The sequence below is a fragment of the Paramormyrops kingsleyae genome, chromosome 9, assembly GCF_048594095.1.
Source record: "Paramormyrops kingsleyae isolate MSU_618 chromosome 9, PKINGS_0.4, whole genome shotgun sequence".
In the NCBI taxonomy this organism is placed as follows: Eukaryota; Metazoa; Chordata; class Actinopteri; order Osteoglossiformes; family Mormyridae; genus Paramormyrops; species Paramormyrops kingsleyae.
Window position 1 is genome coordinate 10,213,881 of NC_132805.1, and position 15,628 is coordinate 10,229,508.

The following is a 15,628-nucleotide window of genomic DNA, read 5'->3' on the forward strand; positions in this document are numbered from 1 at the left end:
GTTCTGATTTGCATACACGATTGCTGTTCGCATTTAGCAAGACGCAAATAACACTTCCACCACTACAATAAAGACATGATTCAAAACTAGAGAATTTCAATAAGAGAGTGCAACATTGAGGTAGATAAACTGAAATGCAAAAACGAGGGGGTACTGCCCCCCCCCCCCACCCTCCTAGGATTTTCATGCACTACAGTGTTTATAGTTTGTAGAGAATAATGATAAACAACAACAAAAAAAAAACTATTCAGTCAGGGGCAGTTTTGTGGCTGAAAACAGAGAGAGATCAGAGGGGAATCGTCAGACTCATTAACACTAACAGAAACCCAAAGGTACAAAAATAAAACTCAAACATAGTCAGCACAACTAGGATAGTGTAATAGCTTCTCTGAAGGCAGAACTCATCAGACATTTCTGGAGACAAAAGGGGTTAAAATAACTCCAAGTGGCCATACTTTTTGTAATGTTGAACATTTAAAACAGAGTACTTAATTGTCAGAACTGTGGGATGGGGGGGGGTGATTATCTCATTCAGACTATGTAGAGCAGTGTCTCCCAACCCAGTCCTCAGGGATCCCCAAGCCATCCATGGACCAAGAATGTGGAGTGTCTAGCATAAAGTTTAGAAGGAACTAAAACTTGGACCATCTGGAGGTCTCCGAGGACCGGGTTGGAACACACTGCTGTAGAGAGAACTCCTGCAGGACAGCTGCGATGGGCTTGCCGCTCAGATTCAGAGCCTGCCTGCTGTGCCCCTCAGCCTTTCATGGAGCAGAAGGCCAAGCAGAACCTGCTGCATGGGAAGGCAGACATCACAACTACTGGGCTGTCTCCAGCTCTCCACCTGTACTCTCACCTTCTGCACCAACAGCACATGGCTTATAAACCCAGGCAGTAACCCTTGGATCATCAGGAGGACCTGCTTCAGAAGAATCCTGTTGGATTCTGGTCAGCAGAGCTCCCTTTGCACAGAATGGATCCACATTGCAGAAGAAAGAAGGTCACGGATAATTGGCTCAGAGTTCTTGCCTTTTGTAATCCTCACTATCTCCTCCAAGGCTTCCTCCAAACCCCTGACCCCTGCCAGCCAGTGGAGTAGGTCATCTCTCTGTTGATACTTCTGGGAATGCCCAGTCTCTTTTGTGAAATTTATCCTAGTTAAAAATCCATCCATGCCCAGTTGTTCGCTGTTCTCGCTTAAGGATGGTTTTGAACTTTTCGCCCGAGTAATCCATTCTGCCATCCAGCACCACAAAGGGACACATTTTGCAGACATGGCCTGGAAAATGGCCCCCAAAATGACAATGAAGGCATCATAATGTCCCTTGGGCTGTAGATCCAAGTGAGACGAGAAAGCCAGTGGTGTCTGGTAGTGATATCTATCATGTGTACAGTGCTTGGTATCTTGATATCAAAAAAATGTCTATTTGCCTCAATGTAACTGTATAGTCCTTGAATTCCTATAATGCCACATAGTTCCTAGGTGGAAATATCTTTGTCATCACTTTTTATCTACTGGCCAGGGTAATATTTTTTTCTTTTCTTTTCTCCCCCACAGACTGCTGACAATGCAAATATTTTCTGTAAGAACTGTCTTCTTGATGATTTTTTCTATAGCAGGAAATTCACCTGCATTAAGATCTTTTTCATTAAGATGGCATTCATACATTATTACCGTCGTGGCATTTGTGAATGAAGTAGCGAAGTCAGTCCATAAAAACACCGTCAAAGCATTTCATGGAAAAATTATGAATGTAACGAAATGAGTAAGAAGACAGATACAATTCAACCGGAAGGACACTGACTGTTGGCCATATCGGGCACTTAATGTGTAAAGGCGCTATGTGGCTCTGTGGCTAGGGGATCCATGCCTGTGATCAGGAGGTTGCTGGTTCAGATCCCCTTGTTGGCAGAGTGGTCCCACCATTGAGCCTTTGGGCGCCATTAACCCCCAAATACCCCAGAGACTGACCATGATTTGTGAATTAGATGACAGTGGACAAAAATGTCTATTAAATAAGTCAATGTAAAGTAGTCTAATATTTGCCATGATTACAAAGCATTCTTTCACAAAAAGCATTATTCTAAATGAATCATAAATGACTCATTAATGTTAATACCAGTCTAATACTAGTTTAGTATAGGGAAAAGCAGCGAAAGACCTGCTATAAGAAGGGGCATGAACAGGGACATGTGACGAGAGAGAGAGAGAGAGAGAGAGAGAATGTAATTGGGGCTGGAAATGGCGGTGGTGTAATGGGAGGTTTGAAAATGTGTGGTGTGGGTGTAAACATGGATGGGGGGTGAGATCCCTGATAGTATGATAATGAGAATGACACAGCAGGGAAGTGACTGTGGGCTTGTCATGCGGCTTCACCCTGCCCCCTCTTTCTGAGCTATACGCAAGATTCTAAGAAATACTCTTTACAGTCTGAAGCCTTTTAAATCCTAAATAACATGAATGCCAGCAGTGAGCATAGAGCATAAGAAGATGCTATTCCAGGTCATGATACTACAAAGAGAAACTGACGTTTCATTCTGCTCATGGGTTATCTACAGACAACAAATCGTTTTTTGTCAGTAGAAGAAGCAGCTGAATTTAAGAGGCAATGGCTGTCTCTGGTGTCACCTCACGTCTTTTATCAATATGAGAAGGAAGACTGTGGAGTGTGGGTGTATGAAACTGCATTTCTGCTCTTTGAGTCGGAATCAAAGAGTATTTGACTGACTCTAGTTCAGTTTTGCAGAGCAGTGTTTCCTAACCCAGTCCTCGGGGACCCCCCACCCAGTCCACATTTTTGCTCCCTCCCAGCTCCCTAAACTGTACCAGGTTCTTGATTGGATGGGATAAATGTGCATAAATGTGGACTGTCTGGGGACCCCGGAGGACTCGATTGAGAAATACTGTTGTAGGGTTGGGAAACTCAGAAGATAAGCTGCCCGAGGGAAACGTGAACTGAAACTAGCATCAAAACCTTGATTGTGCTTTTGATATTATTGATGAAACTGAGACATCAAATCATTCAACAGCAGAGATGCTTCCTCTTTCATATAGTTCTATGCAGAAGTACCGCAGCATTTCCTTAGAAAAAAAAACAATTTAACATATCAATATATGCTAATTAAGAATAACAATAAAAACTAGTGCGACTTTCTTCCAAGAAGTTACTGATATCTAGTTGGACGGCTAGATGAACACCGCTTCAGTTCCCAAACCTCCCCTCAGGGGCACCCCAGCCATTCCATGTGTTTGTTAAATTTCACCACCAGCTTATTTAATTCATTAATTTAATTAGTTAAAAATCAATGAGATATTGATTAGCCATGTGAGTTGTGCTAGTGGTCGAATCAAAAAGTACATGGGTGCGTTGGATGGTTCCTGCCAATAATGGAGTGATTTTAGCAGAGGATTTGAAAGGGCTAAGCTAACACACTATGACAGGCATAATAGCATTGTTTTATAACAATGTGACATTCATTTAAATTATTTTCTTTAGCCGCCTAAGACATTTGCACAGTACTGTGCATATGCAGAATAAATTCAAGTGTCTACATTTACCGTACATACTCTGTATTAGGGACCTGGCCTGCATGCAGGCTCCTCGTAGCTCATGATATTTTTATACTGCAGAACTGAAACCACCCCACCTACTTCCTGTGTTTTGATCTGAGGCACAACTGGTGTATGAAACCACAGTTTACATGGGAGTGGAGTAAAGGCATTTTTCAATGACTATCTCACGTTCTCGGAACTTTAAGAAACAATGAAAAGTAAAAGCACCATTGGTGTGATCATTTATTCTTAATTTGGGGGGGGGGATAATTTGTTTTATGAATCTGCTTTAAAAAAATACTGTATAACCAACATTATCAAGTATATAATTGATGTTGTGCTTCTGAACAAGGATAACATTCTTTATGTGCTAGTAGAATGATGTTTTAATACCTTGATTAGTAATATCTTTAGTAATAACTTACTTTTCTTAACTACATTATAACCCAGCTGGGGGATGGACAGCACAGGGTCAGTGGGCTTCTCAGGACGGACAGCCAGCTAACCTGGAATTCCTGTAATGATTCCCTCATTCTGAGTCTAGTAAATATTGGTATTTTCTCTTCTACCTTTCTTGAAGTAGCCCAGACCCTGGTGTTGATGCCAGTCCACTTTGGGTCATTCGGTTACTTCCCAAGAAATCCAGCCCCAAGATCAATTCAGTTTTGTTTTCCTCTCACCATGCTGGCTTCCTGATTTAGTTTTTCTTTTTTCTGATAACTTCTCCTACTGCTGGCCCAGCCCCGTGTCACACAGCTTCACTTGCTGCTCTGACACCCCATCCAGAGCAATGCTGATGCTCAGCATGTTCCCTCCCGTCACCGTGGCAACGTCCGGCCAAGTTCTAAGGAGGCAGCACTACACAATGTTCACCTTGGACTGTTCCAGGTAGAATCCCGGGAAGACTGGACCTTGCGCTTTAATGTGGAATGTATGCAGCAGATTCCTAATATCCTTCCCAGGGGCAGATTCATCAGCGATGGCAAAGAACGAGAGCATGCTTCCCTCACAGTCCAGGCAAACCCTGATCCTTCCCGGGGCCTGCTGCATGGAGTGCAGCAGGGGGCTGGAGTGACGTGTATTGCCCTCAAATGCCTGCAGCCTCCGGCCATCCCAGCGCAGAGCCCAGGCGATGCAGGAGTCTACCCAGGAAGGACCGGGCCCTTTACAAGTGGCCCCCACCTCCCAGCGGCGTGTCCCTGTCAGGGTCACCTCCCAGGAGTGCTGCCCGGAGGTAAATCCCTGGGAGCAGAGGACCTGTGGGTGCAGCCTGAATCGCTCAGGGTGGGCAGGGCATGGCCGCCTCTGCTCCACCCACTCCGCAGAGCGGAGATCGCTAGACAGGCTCAGGTTGCAGTGGGCGGTGTTCGGATCCAGGGTCAGCCTGGACGTGTTTACTTCTGCGGGAGTCGGGATAGTCTGTGACCTCTGTCTCGGGGCAGGCGTTCTGGCCGAGGGGCTCCACTTCAGCAGCAGCTCCTGGCTTTGGCTGGTCCTGTCTCGGATCATCTTGCCAATCCTCCTCACCAGAAGCTGGGACTCCTTTCCCACGTGGCTGACGGAAGGCCTGTCCAGTTCTCGCTTCTGCACGGTGATGCTCCGCACGTGGACGTCGGCCTTCTGCAGCCTGTCCAAGGTCTCGTGATACAAGGTGATGAACTGCCAGTGCGGCAGCTCCACTCGGGCCAGCGCTCGTGCCTCAGCGAGAAGCTGCTGGGAAGCGTCCCTTTTGCTGCTCATCTCTCCCACACGGTCCGCCAGCCGGGAATCCTCCATTCTCTCTTCGGCCTCAATGGAGTCCAGAATTCCATGTTCCTCGGTTGTGAGTATTTCCCGGATGCTGGTGAAAAGTCCTGATACCTGCTCCCTCAGCCTGGCCCGGTCCGCTCTCAGCTGGGCCTGTGCACCCTGGAGCCAGTCCACTGTGTCCTGCAGCAGGGCCTGGGCCTGCTCCAGCCTCCCAGCTTCCTCTAGCAGCGTAGCCCTCCTGTCTGCTGCCGCCTTTTCCAGAGGCTGCCAACTGTGCTCACGGTGCTTTTCCCAGCACGACCGACAGAGGCAGACCTTATGCTGGCAGCAGAAAAATTCCCAGGGTTCCTTGTGTTCTGCGCACCCCGTGACTGTAGGTGGAACCTCCTCTTCTGACTTGCCATCGCTACCTTTTTCCAAAAGCAAGCATTCGTGCTGGATATCTGTGGACTGCGTGGACATCCTTGAGGCACAGAAGCATTCCACAATGTTGGCCAGCTTGAGATTCCTCTGCGGAGCCAGGCGGCAGGAGAAGACGGCCCGGCACTCGGGGCAGGAATAGCTGTCCCGTCCCCCCCGCAAGCGTTCCAGGCAGCAGCCACAGAGGTTGTGTCCACAGCCCAGCTGGACGGGCTGCCTATAGATGCTCAGGCAGATGGCACACTTCAGCTCAGCCTCCAGGTCCGACACAGCTGATGACATCTTCCAGCAGGTTGGCGTTAGGCTTTCAAGGTCCCTGCTCTCAGAAATTTCTCAACATGGAGGATCGGGCAAAGTCTGCCTCTCCTTCATGCTGCCTCTTGAGAGTATTCTCAGGCTTTAGTGTTAGCACAGTGTCACATTTGCAACAGCGGTTTAGCAACTAGTTCGCTGAGAAGGGTGGCGTTTTGTTTCCTTATATGGTGCTGCCCAGTCTAATAGGAAGACGTCCTTTCAGAGATACCACACCTAACTCACCACCAGTGCATTTCCTCATGACCACTGTGCTGTTAGTGCATATAACAAGCAGACAAGATGAACTGTCAAACATTCAAATGTTAATATAGTTTATTGAATGCATGATTATACAAGCAGGAAATTGCCCCAAGATGTGAAACTTACAATTATTCCATGGCACATATAAAGAAGGTGCTCAGATCTTAGATGTTCTGTACAAGGACATATGAATTATGGCTCAAAAAAGAAAAAGGCCAGAGGACAAGAGATTAAAAACAAAGAAAATCCCTAAAGAATGACAACAAACTAAAAAAGTTAAAGCACTTTGGATCTTTTCGTGTTAATTGTACATGTGTGTATAGTAACAGCGCTCGTGTTTAGCAGGGCCTGTCACAGGCCAGCCCACTATTGTGGTGTTTGGCACAGTGTTCAGGGCCTGTCACAGGCCAGCCCACTATTGTGGTGTTTGGCACAGTGTTCAGGGCCTGTCACAGGCCAGCCCACTATTGTGGTGTTTGGCACAGTGTTCAGGGCCTGTCACAGGCCAGCCCACTATTGTGGTGTTTGGCACAGTGTTCAGGGCCTGTCACAGGCCAGCACACTATTGTGGTGTTTGGCACAGTGTTCAGGGCCTGTCACAGGCCAGCCCACTATTGTGGTGTTTGGCACAGTGTTCAGGGCCTGTCACAGGCCAGCCCACTATTGTGGTGTTTGGCACAGTGTTCAGGGCCTGTCACAGGCCAGCCCACTATTGTGGTGTTTGGCACAGTGTTCAGGGCCTGTCACAGGCCAGCCCACTATTGTGGTGTTTGGCACAGTGTTCAGGGCCTGTCACAGGCCAGCCCACTATTGTGGTGTTTGGCACAGTGTTCAGGGCCTGTCACAGGCCAGCACACTATTGTGGTGTTTGGCACAGTGTTCAGGGCCTGTCACAGGCCAGCACACTATTGTGGTGTTTGGCACAGTGTTCAGGGCCTGTCACAGGCCAGCCCACTATTGTGGTGTTTGGCACAGTGTTCAGGGCCTGAAATATTGCAGCTGATGTGCGACTTGCCTCACTTATGTGTAACTTTGGACAAAAGCATCTGCTGAATAATAAACAAAAATGTGTAAATGTTAAGCTTATTTCATGTGATTAATGAAGAATTTCGGTTAAATGAATTACAGAAATTACAGTTTCTTTCAGCGATGTCTTCATCCTAAGATCTGGGGAGGGGAGGGGGGTGAGAAGCTGATAACTGAATGAGGAAGCTGAGAAGAGTGTGGGTCAGACATGTGAACCAGCAGCAGCAACGTCTGCCAGTCACACTGCCATCACAGCACCCCCTTTTGGTAAACTTTGTAATGACCTCTATCTGCATGACCTCAATAGAAAAACGCACTATGTGATGTGCTGGATTTGTCGGTCTGACTTGTGTTGGACCCATTTAGTGTCTTTGTGGGTCATGAGACTAACCCAGAATTAATGTTTCACTTTTCAGATAAGAATGGTTCAGCATTTTACTGATGATTCTGAAAGGGGGTTTCTGTCCTTTTGTTAGACCACAGAGGATGTTCTTTTAAATCCTGTTTCTAAGGGAATATCAGTGTTTTAATGCCCTTGAAAAATGTGTCAAAATAAGACAGGATCCGGTCTGGCCAACATTCATACTACTGGGAGGGAAATATTCCAGTCAGCTACTAGGGGGCAGTGTTGTGCCAGACAGGAGTAAATCCCAGTGAAGCCAATCCAGGTAGAATTGGTCAGATTATTCATTGCAATTAGGAAACCAGACCAGACTGAATGTAAGGGGCATAGCAGAAAAAATTAAATATGACCCTGACTTGTAGGTTACAATAATTTATTGCTGTAGCACTAACTAATCTCTTGCCATGTCATCTGAATCCTATCAGACAAAAAAAGTTAAATAATCTGAATACAGGAATGTGTGCTAATTACAGCCCTGCTTTCTTCAGGCACCTCTAATATTTTTTACTTCTTAGCATCAAGACTACTGTTGACTTTCTTCCTCATCATAGTCATTATTGAGGCCTAACACTGAAAACCTGTTGTTGAGTGTCACATCGTTTGCAGGTCCTCCTTCGGGTTGCTGCTGCCCTCGATCTTGTTTTCTTGTCGTCTTCTCATTACTCAGCACTGCCCCCTGGAGGTCACTGAAGAACTTCTCAAGTGAAGGCAGTCCCTCCAGCAGTGACTCTGGCGTCTGTCCTTCACTCAGCTGCCTCACCACCCCATGCACCAGCGTCCCGCTGTACAGCCTGTGATCCAGGAGCGACAACGTGTGTGAGACAGATCCCACAACCAAGCCCTCACCCCACAGCGAGCAGACTGATGTCAGGAAATTATGTCATGAGGTCTAGAATTAAGACACCATATTGGTGTCTGATTGTGATGCAGAAAAGCTCATCCTGATGACACTGGGTTGGATACAGAAGGAAAATGAAAGGCCATTGATTTTTGACGCTCGGTAAGGAGGGTGAGAGGGACAGAGATGAGATGAAGGTACTGAACTGGGAACACGTAGGCTTGGGCAGAGGACAGCACAGCAGCTGGTTGAGATGGAAGCTGCTCCTCATACAGGACTGCCACTGGTTGTAGAGGTGGGTCGCTGTCCAGTTTGGCCCCCTTTGCTCCCAGTTGATCCGCATACTGCTCTGCTTTCTGACCAACTTTTCTCTTACTGCTTCATCAGTTTCTGTGTTAACTGAAATGTATGATGTATGAAAAGGCAGTCATACATCAAAAGGTTAGGAATTCAAATCCCATAAATTTACTCCTGATTTACCCCTAAAACAACTGCATTTGAATGGGCCTGTATGTCACTTTAATTATTATTATTATTATTATTATTATTATTATTATTATTATTATTATTATTATTATTATTATTTAATACCATCCTGTATGAGTTTTCCATACACCATCCCCAACAGCAGCGCTTGCAGGTGCAGCAGCTCGGGTTTTGGCCTGCAGTTGGACATCCAGTAGCAGGTGACACACACAGGCAATTTCATGCAGGGGGGGACCCCCTCAAGGACAGATATCTCCACTCCAAAGGTGTCCAGGAGGAAACTGAGGCGTTCCTCTCCTGGTGCCTGCAGGACAAAGCGCCTCTCGTGAGCCATTTCCTGCTTGAGGGTGCAGTAGCACCACACCTTTCAACACTGATCTTCACAGGACTGTAGCTTTTCTGCTCTGGTTCTGCTCAGGCTGCATGATCTCCCAGGTCACCCAGGAGTGCTGCCAGAGATTTTAGGCCCCATGAAAGCCTATCACACTGGGCCCCTAACCCAGATCAATCTAAGTATGTTCCAAATTGTTTAGGGCCCCAATCACTCAGGGGCCCATGGAATCATCTTAACTTTCTCCCACTTAAAGAACCCTGAGGATACCTAAACACTGGTTGACGGGAAACAATTCAGTTTTGCTAGATGACCTTCGAGTATCAAATGCAAAAATATCAGGTGTGTAGCTGACGCTGATAAGCGTGTTTATATTGCCATGACAACGCTATTAGTTAAAGTGAATTTCCTAAAACAGAGTTAAAATAATAGCATTAATTTTATGTACTGTTAAAAGCAGTTTGTGGTGTTGCCTACATATTCTAAAGTTTAAAAAGTAAGTATTTTGCATCATAAGGATGAGGTATTAAGTCACATGACCAACGTGGCTTTGAATAGGAAGTTCTTAATACGTGAGAGACATTCATTTATAGATAATTAATGAGAACCCACAACTCATTCTACGACTGGTCAAAGAGGCATCACGGTAAATATAATTTTTGTTACGTAAATATTTAAGATGTGTTTGTTTTCTCTATAGAGTGTGTATGATACTCCATCCACCCATCACTGTAACTACTTAACCCTAACTGGGGTTGTGGGGGGGACTGGAGCCTATCCTGGGAACAAGGGGTTCAGGCAGGAACCAACACACCACAGGGTGTGCACACACAGGGCTGATTTAGACTTGTCAAGCAACCTGCCCTGCACACTTTTGGACCGTGGGAGGAAACCGGAGCCCCCGGCAGAAATCCATGCGAACACGGGGAGAGCGTGCGAACTCCACACAGACAGGTCCTACACCCAACCACTGCACCACCATGCGGCCCGTGTGCATGATACTGAAAAACTTTATTTGTTTCGCGTCCATAGTTTTCATGGTGTAAAGAAGATGAATAAAAAGAATTTGAACATCAGTATGAAGCATTGACTCCCTTGTGACTGGCATAGCTGCAAGGTCCAAATGTCAAAGAAAATGTTTAAAGATATTTATGTGTTAGATATGTAGATATTTATCTGTTATAATTAGAATATATGTAAATGAACAATAATACATAAAAAAGACACAACAACAAGATTTTCTTCTGTTCTTCAAAGAGTTACTGATATCTTTTTGGATGACTAGATGGATGACATCACTTCAGTTCCCAAAACTCTCCCCAGGGGCACCCCAGCTATTCCATGTATTCATTAAATGTCACCATCAGCTCACGTAAATAAATTAACATAATTAGTTAAGTCATTTAATGATGTATCAATTAGCCAACCATGATATGCTGATGATTTGAGTCAACAAATACAACAGATTACCTTTGGAAATGGCAAATTCTGAAATTGCTAAGCTAACACATTTAGACAAAAAATATCATAGTACTAACATGAAGATCACTTAAATATAATTATCTTTGACTGGGTAAGACTTTTCCACAGAACTATAGATATTTTTAAAGAAAAGCTGTAAAGTATTGAGATCGTACCTCTATCAGGCTCTGCAGTGATTGCTTTGGCCTGACGACTGTAACAGGTTTTGATGTCAGTGTCAGACCCTCTCTGCCAAACTCCTCCACATAGTATTCACCTCCTGGTGACCTGTGCTGGCCCAGTGTCCCCTGGCTGACTCCCTGCCGTCTCTGCAGTTCTTCCCCCTCGTGGAGCAGCAGGCCGTACAGAGCCTTTCGTATGGGTAGGGCGACATCATGGCTGCTGGGATCCGACTCGTTCTCCACTTGAACACCAAGCATCACTTTCCCCAGGACCAGTGCATCGATAAGAAGGGCGGTCAGCTCCCCTCTGGCCAGGTCCATGCAGATCCAATCTGGAAGAATCCTTATGGCTTCTGGTATGTCGCTCAACAGAGCTTCCTTCTCAAAGAATGGGGCCACATTGCTGTTAGAGACCCTGTACTCTGCTATTCCCGAAATGAGCAGGTCACGGACATTCGCCTCATTTTCTTTCTCTTTAGTAATCTTCACTATCTTCTCCAAGGCTTCCTCCAAACCTATGAACCCTGCCAGCCAGTGAAATAGGCCATCTATCTTTTGATGATTCTGGGAAAGCCCAACCTTTTTTGCAAAATTCATCTTAGTGAAAAATCCAGCCATGGCCTGAGATTGGACCCAGTCATTCCCACACATGGTGGCAAAGAGAGGGAGGAGCTCTTTCTTCATCCTGAAGTGTGCACAGAAACGGTCAGCAGAATACATTTGGGCTGGGATGTACTTGCTGCCTTCAGTCACAGTTTTCCATTGGAATTCCTTGACAGGGAGGCACCCCCCCTTCAGGTCAAAGATAAAAAAGTCACTGTCTGACGTCAGCACAGGACAGCTCCACTCATTGGCCAGGGAGGCAGCCTCCCTGTCAGCTTCAGCCATACACTGAACAAAGGGCACCTGGAGGCTAGAGAGGACCTCTTTGAAGACCTCTCTGATGAGCAGGGGCATAACCTCCTGCTTTTTTCCAGTAGACATGTCATGTGCTTTCTTGATCTTTTGCTGGGCTCTCTGCTTGACAGTGTCTAACTTTCTGCCTGAGTAATCCTTTCCACCATCTAACACTACAAAAGGTTTTATTTTGCAGATGGAAAGGGCTTTGAAAAAAATTCTAATTGTGTCAGCAAGGGCATCATAATCCCCCCCATGCTGCAGATCCAAGGTGGGCCAGAAAGCCAGATAGTAGAGAATACTTGATCCATCAATAATGAGCTTAGTATCTTGAACCTTCACCTTCTGAAAAAAACATTTTTTTCCCATAACATAACTGTAGAGTCCTCGAACTCCCATGATGATGTAGAAATTCTTTGTGCAAAAAAGTCATAAACAGAAGTATTGCAGAGATTTTCCTTTTCTATGTCTAGAATAGATTAGAGAGGAAACAATTATATCACGGTTAAATTTTTTAATGTGTATGCAGTACAATGAAATTCTTGCATGCTTCTTACATACCATAGTATGGTTGCCAGATGAATAGATTTTGAGAAAGAGTGGAGGTGCTGTACAGTGTTGACTTTTTGTTTCTGTTACATGAAAACGAAACCTTATAAATTTTAAGGAGAACTTTGTAGATATAAATATTAGCATTATTTCCGTAATTTGCATAAACCCATTAATTTCTTACTGCTATTAATTATATTGCTCAAGGAAATGGTGGAACAACTGTACACTGGGCCCTGGGGCAAAAATGGACCATGGACCCCCCATTTCCAAATTCACGACTAAGGCCTAAATATGTTCGCATTACAATGGTCTGGCAAAACCTTATTAACACTGTTGTTTTAACAGTTCGACAATTTTAAAAATGTATACTCTAATGTGGATTCATTAAACTACATACACTGTCATGATTTGTCATATGTCATAATAACGCGAACAAACAAGCTAGAAGGTCTGGGCTTATATATAAATAGGCTACATCAAAACAGAACTAGCCTCCAACCGATGATTGATAAATTGAATGATTGACTGATTGATTGATTTATCTATGTAACTGTTTATTTTATGTTGCGTATTTCAAATATTTGTTATTTTTCAAGTAGGCCTAGGCTACAAAAACAGTCACTTTTTAAACATGTTAGTGTTAAAAGGCCACTTTAGTATAGACCAATTATTTTTTACAGTTATATCCTTTTAAATCTGCAGTTAGAAATATTTGCCAAGTAATTAGGAGCACAGCCTGAACCTAAATCCCCATAACTATGGTTACTGATGCCTGCTACTGCAGTAACATTACTTGGTAAGACATCGTTTTAAAGGGCATGCCTGTCCGACATCTGCTGCATCTTGAAGATAATCATTTATGGACAGCCTGTGATAAAGTCTGCTACAACACATCTGACACACAGGTCTTCACACAGGCTATTTAAAGTGCATCCAACACGCCTTGTGCTCAGTGAAGTCGTCCACAGTTCATGATAGGTCCAGCTTCTTTGCTCGCTCAATCTCCATTGACAATAGTGCTGACTCCTTAAGAATCTCTTCATACATTGTGCTCCTAAGTTTTTAAATAATTTGAGTTTACAGAACGAGCACTCTGCCATTACGACTCTAAACTCTGGAAGTTTAGACTTTGCATATTTTTTCTTGTCTTTCCTCTTTTGTACCCTACTTTTATTTTTGAACATGTTGAATTCAATATTAGCTACAAACACCGCCGGACATGCACAGTCTCTCCCACATCGAGTACTCCAAATATCATACCCATCATGCACTGCTGTAGCTTGTAAATTACAAAAACGTGCTTTTTTCATTAAATAGATATCTCAACAACAGTCTGACTACAAAACATTACAGACTATTACATTTCAAAATTGTTTTAAGGATCACAACAAATATTTTTATGCTATAACTCCCACCATAATGAGACTGTATACATTTAAAAATGAGAGATATAAAAGTAGCATGCCCTGAGTTCATCTTTGCAGTCAGAGGGGGGCCTTCGATGTAGCTGGGGGGGCCCGGGCCCCCACCTACCAATCCACCCCTGGTCCTGACATTACCGTAATTAGATATGCAACCTAGGTGGAGGTATCACCTTTAGCAGCTGGAATGTTTGTGGACTAGTGCATGTGCTGAAATGAGCAAAAGTGTTCTCCCATTTGAAATCCCTGTCAGCTGGTATTGTGTTCCTGCAAGAAACGCACATTAAGCCCGCTACAGCAGACGCAGCTGGTTTAATCAGATATATCAGTCCAGTCTAGTAAAGCCCAGGGTGTGGCAATTTTGATTAGTGAATCCGTCCCACTTAGACATATCTCTACTGTTTGTGACCCAAAAGGCCACATTTACTTGTTTCATCTTACTCTTTTGAATGTATACGGCCCCAGTTTTGATTAATCTTTTAAGGAAAATATTTGATTTACTCGATATTGAGGGGACCATTTTTCAGGTCCCTACAAAGATCTGTAAATGTAGTCAAAAAAGTAAAAATGTCAAAAGTCTTGTATTTTGTTTGGTTACTTATGGTTAAGGTTAGGGCTGGGTAGGGGTTAAGGGTGCTATGTTGGGATTAAAATTATGCCCATAGAAATGAATGGAGAGGCCCCACAAGGATGTAATTACTAACCTGTGTGTGTGTGTGTGTGTGTGTGAGAGAGAGAGAGAGAGAAAGAGAGAGAGTGTAAAAGACAGAATCGGAATTTAATTACATCACAGATTAGAGGCTTTCTTGATGTGTCATGCTGGGTGATGGAGAGCGACACGTCAGGAGGAGGCATTGTGACATCACAAAAATATTTATTCAGCACTGAGACTAGAAAAAGACAAAAAAATCTAAAAATTTATTTAGATTAGAGGAGACAAAAGCTCCATATTAGCAAAGTTACTGAATACCACATTTTTGTTTAGTTTTACTCTTAAAAAAATCTACGCAACAGAATGCCATCATGTACGTATTAAAAAATACTTAGGACTTAGATTTGTATACATAGTTTAGGCTATTTTGTATATGACGTTCCAGGTCTGCATTGTTTTTCATTGTCATTGAGTAACATCTATTGAGTAACATCTGAAAACTAGAATACCTAAGCAAAGTTGTTATTGTTAAATGCACAAGTGGTATGGAAAATGAACAAGTGAATGAATCAAAACTGAAACTAAAACCACAATAAAAGCATTTCATTATTCAGAAATAAAACTATACAGCGCTGGTTCAGTTTTGGGGTGATGTGTCTCATAATTAGCTTTTATTAATGCTTTTATACAAGACAATAGCACCTGCAGTGTATATGTGATGGAGGACATGAATGCTGATATTACAGATAGTAACTCTCTATTTGCTAGTCATTTGATACACTTTTGTGGAGATGATAATTTTATTTTTTCAAGTAAGGTGTTGCTGCCCGCAGACAGTTATACATACATAAGTGAAGCCTGGGTACTTCATCACGGCCTAACCATTGTTTTTGGGCGGCAGATGGGCATGCAGCTTTAGGGAATATATGGACTAGCACTAAGAGACCATATACCTTTTGGTTTTTCAATAAATGTTGAAAAATTGCCATCAACAGCTGGTAATAACACTGCTCCCAGTGGTGTTGCCACTGCAAAATTAGACTGGTCAATTATTGTCACTAAAGAGGACTTCTCGGCATATTATAGCAAGACAGATAAATAT

At 43.9% G+C, this 15,628-nt stretch overlaps 2 protein-coding genes across 2 annotated transcripts; both read right to left on the reverse strand.

Annotated features, from left to right (window-relative positions):
- Positions 1 to 3,782: 3,782 nt before the first annotated feature.
- On the reverse strand, positions 3,783 to 6,136 carry LOC111857831 (E3 ubiquitin-protein ligase TRIM39-like). The gene has a single exon (XM_023839024.2). The coding sequence runs from the start codon at positions 6,002 to 6,004 to the stop codon at positions 4,412 to 4,414; it is 1,593 nt and encodes a 530-aa protein (XP_023694792.2). The 5' UTR covers positions 6,005 to 6,136; the 3' UTR covers positions 3,783 to 4,411.
- Positions 6,137 to 8,229: 2,093 nt separating this feature from the next.
- LOC140592480 (single-strand DNA endonuclease ASTE1-like) lies at positions 8,230 to 12,300 on the reverse strand. The gene is made up of 4 exons (XM_072715889.1): positions 10,999 to 12,300; positions 9,136 to 9,367; positions 8,751 to 8,943; positions 8,230 to 8,497 (listed from the first exon to the last, which is right to left on the reverse strand). Exons 1-4 carry the CDS (start codon positions 12,298 to 12,300, stop codon positions 8,230 to 8,232), a joined length of 1,995 nt encoding a protein of 664 aa, XP_072571990.1.
- Between the last annotated feature and the right edge of the window lie 3,328 nt (positions 12,301 to 15,628).

Excerpts from the sequence above, each read along its gene's own strand:
- LOC140592480 (XM_072715889.1), bottom strand. The coding sequence starts at position 12,300 with ATGGGAGTTCGAGGACTCTACAGTTATGTTATGGGAAAAAAATGTTTT. Across the intron at positions 9,368-10,998 it reads CACTGCAGAGCCTGATAGAG|GAAATGGCTCACGAGAGGCG; the intron begins GTACGATCTCAA and ends ACCCTCAAGCAG. Across the intron at positions 8,498-8,750 it reads CCCAAGCCTACGTGTTCCCA|GCTGTACAGCGGGACGCTGG; the intron begins GTTCAGTACCTT and ends CCTGGATCACAG.
- LOC111857831 (XM_023839024.2), bottom strand. The coding sequence starts at position 6,004 with ATGTCATCAGCTGTGTCGGACCTGGAGGCTGAGCTGAAGTGTGCCATC.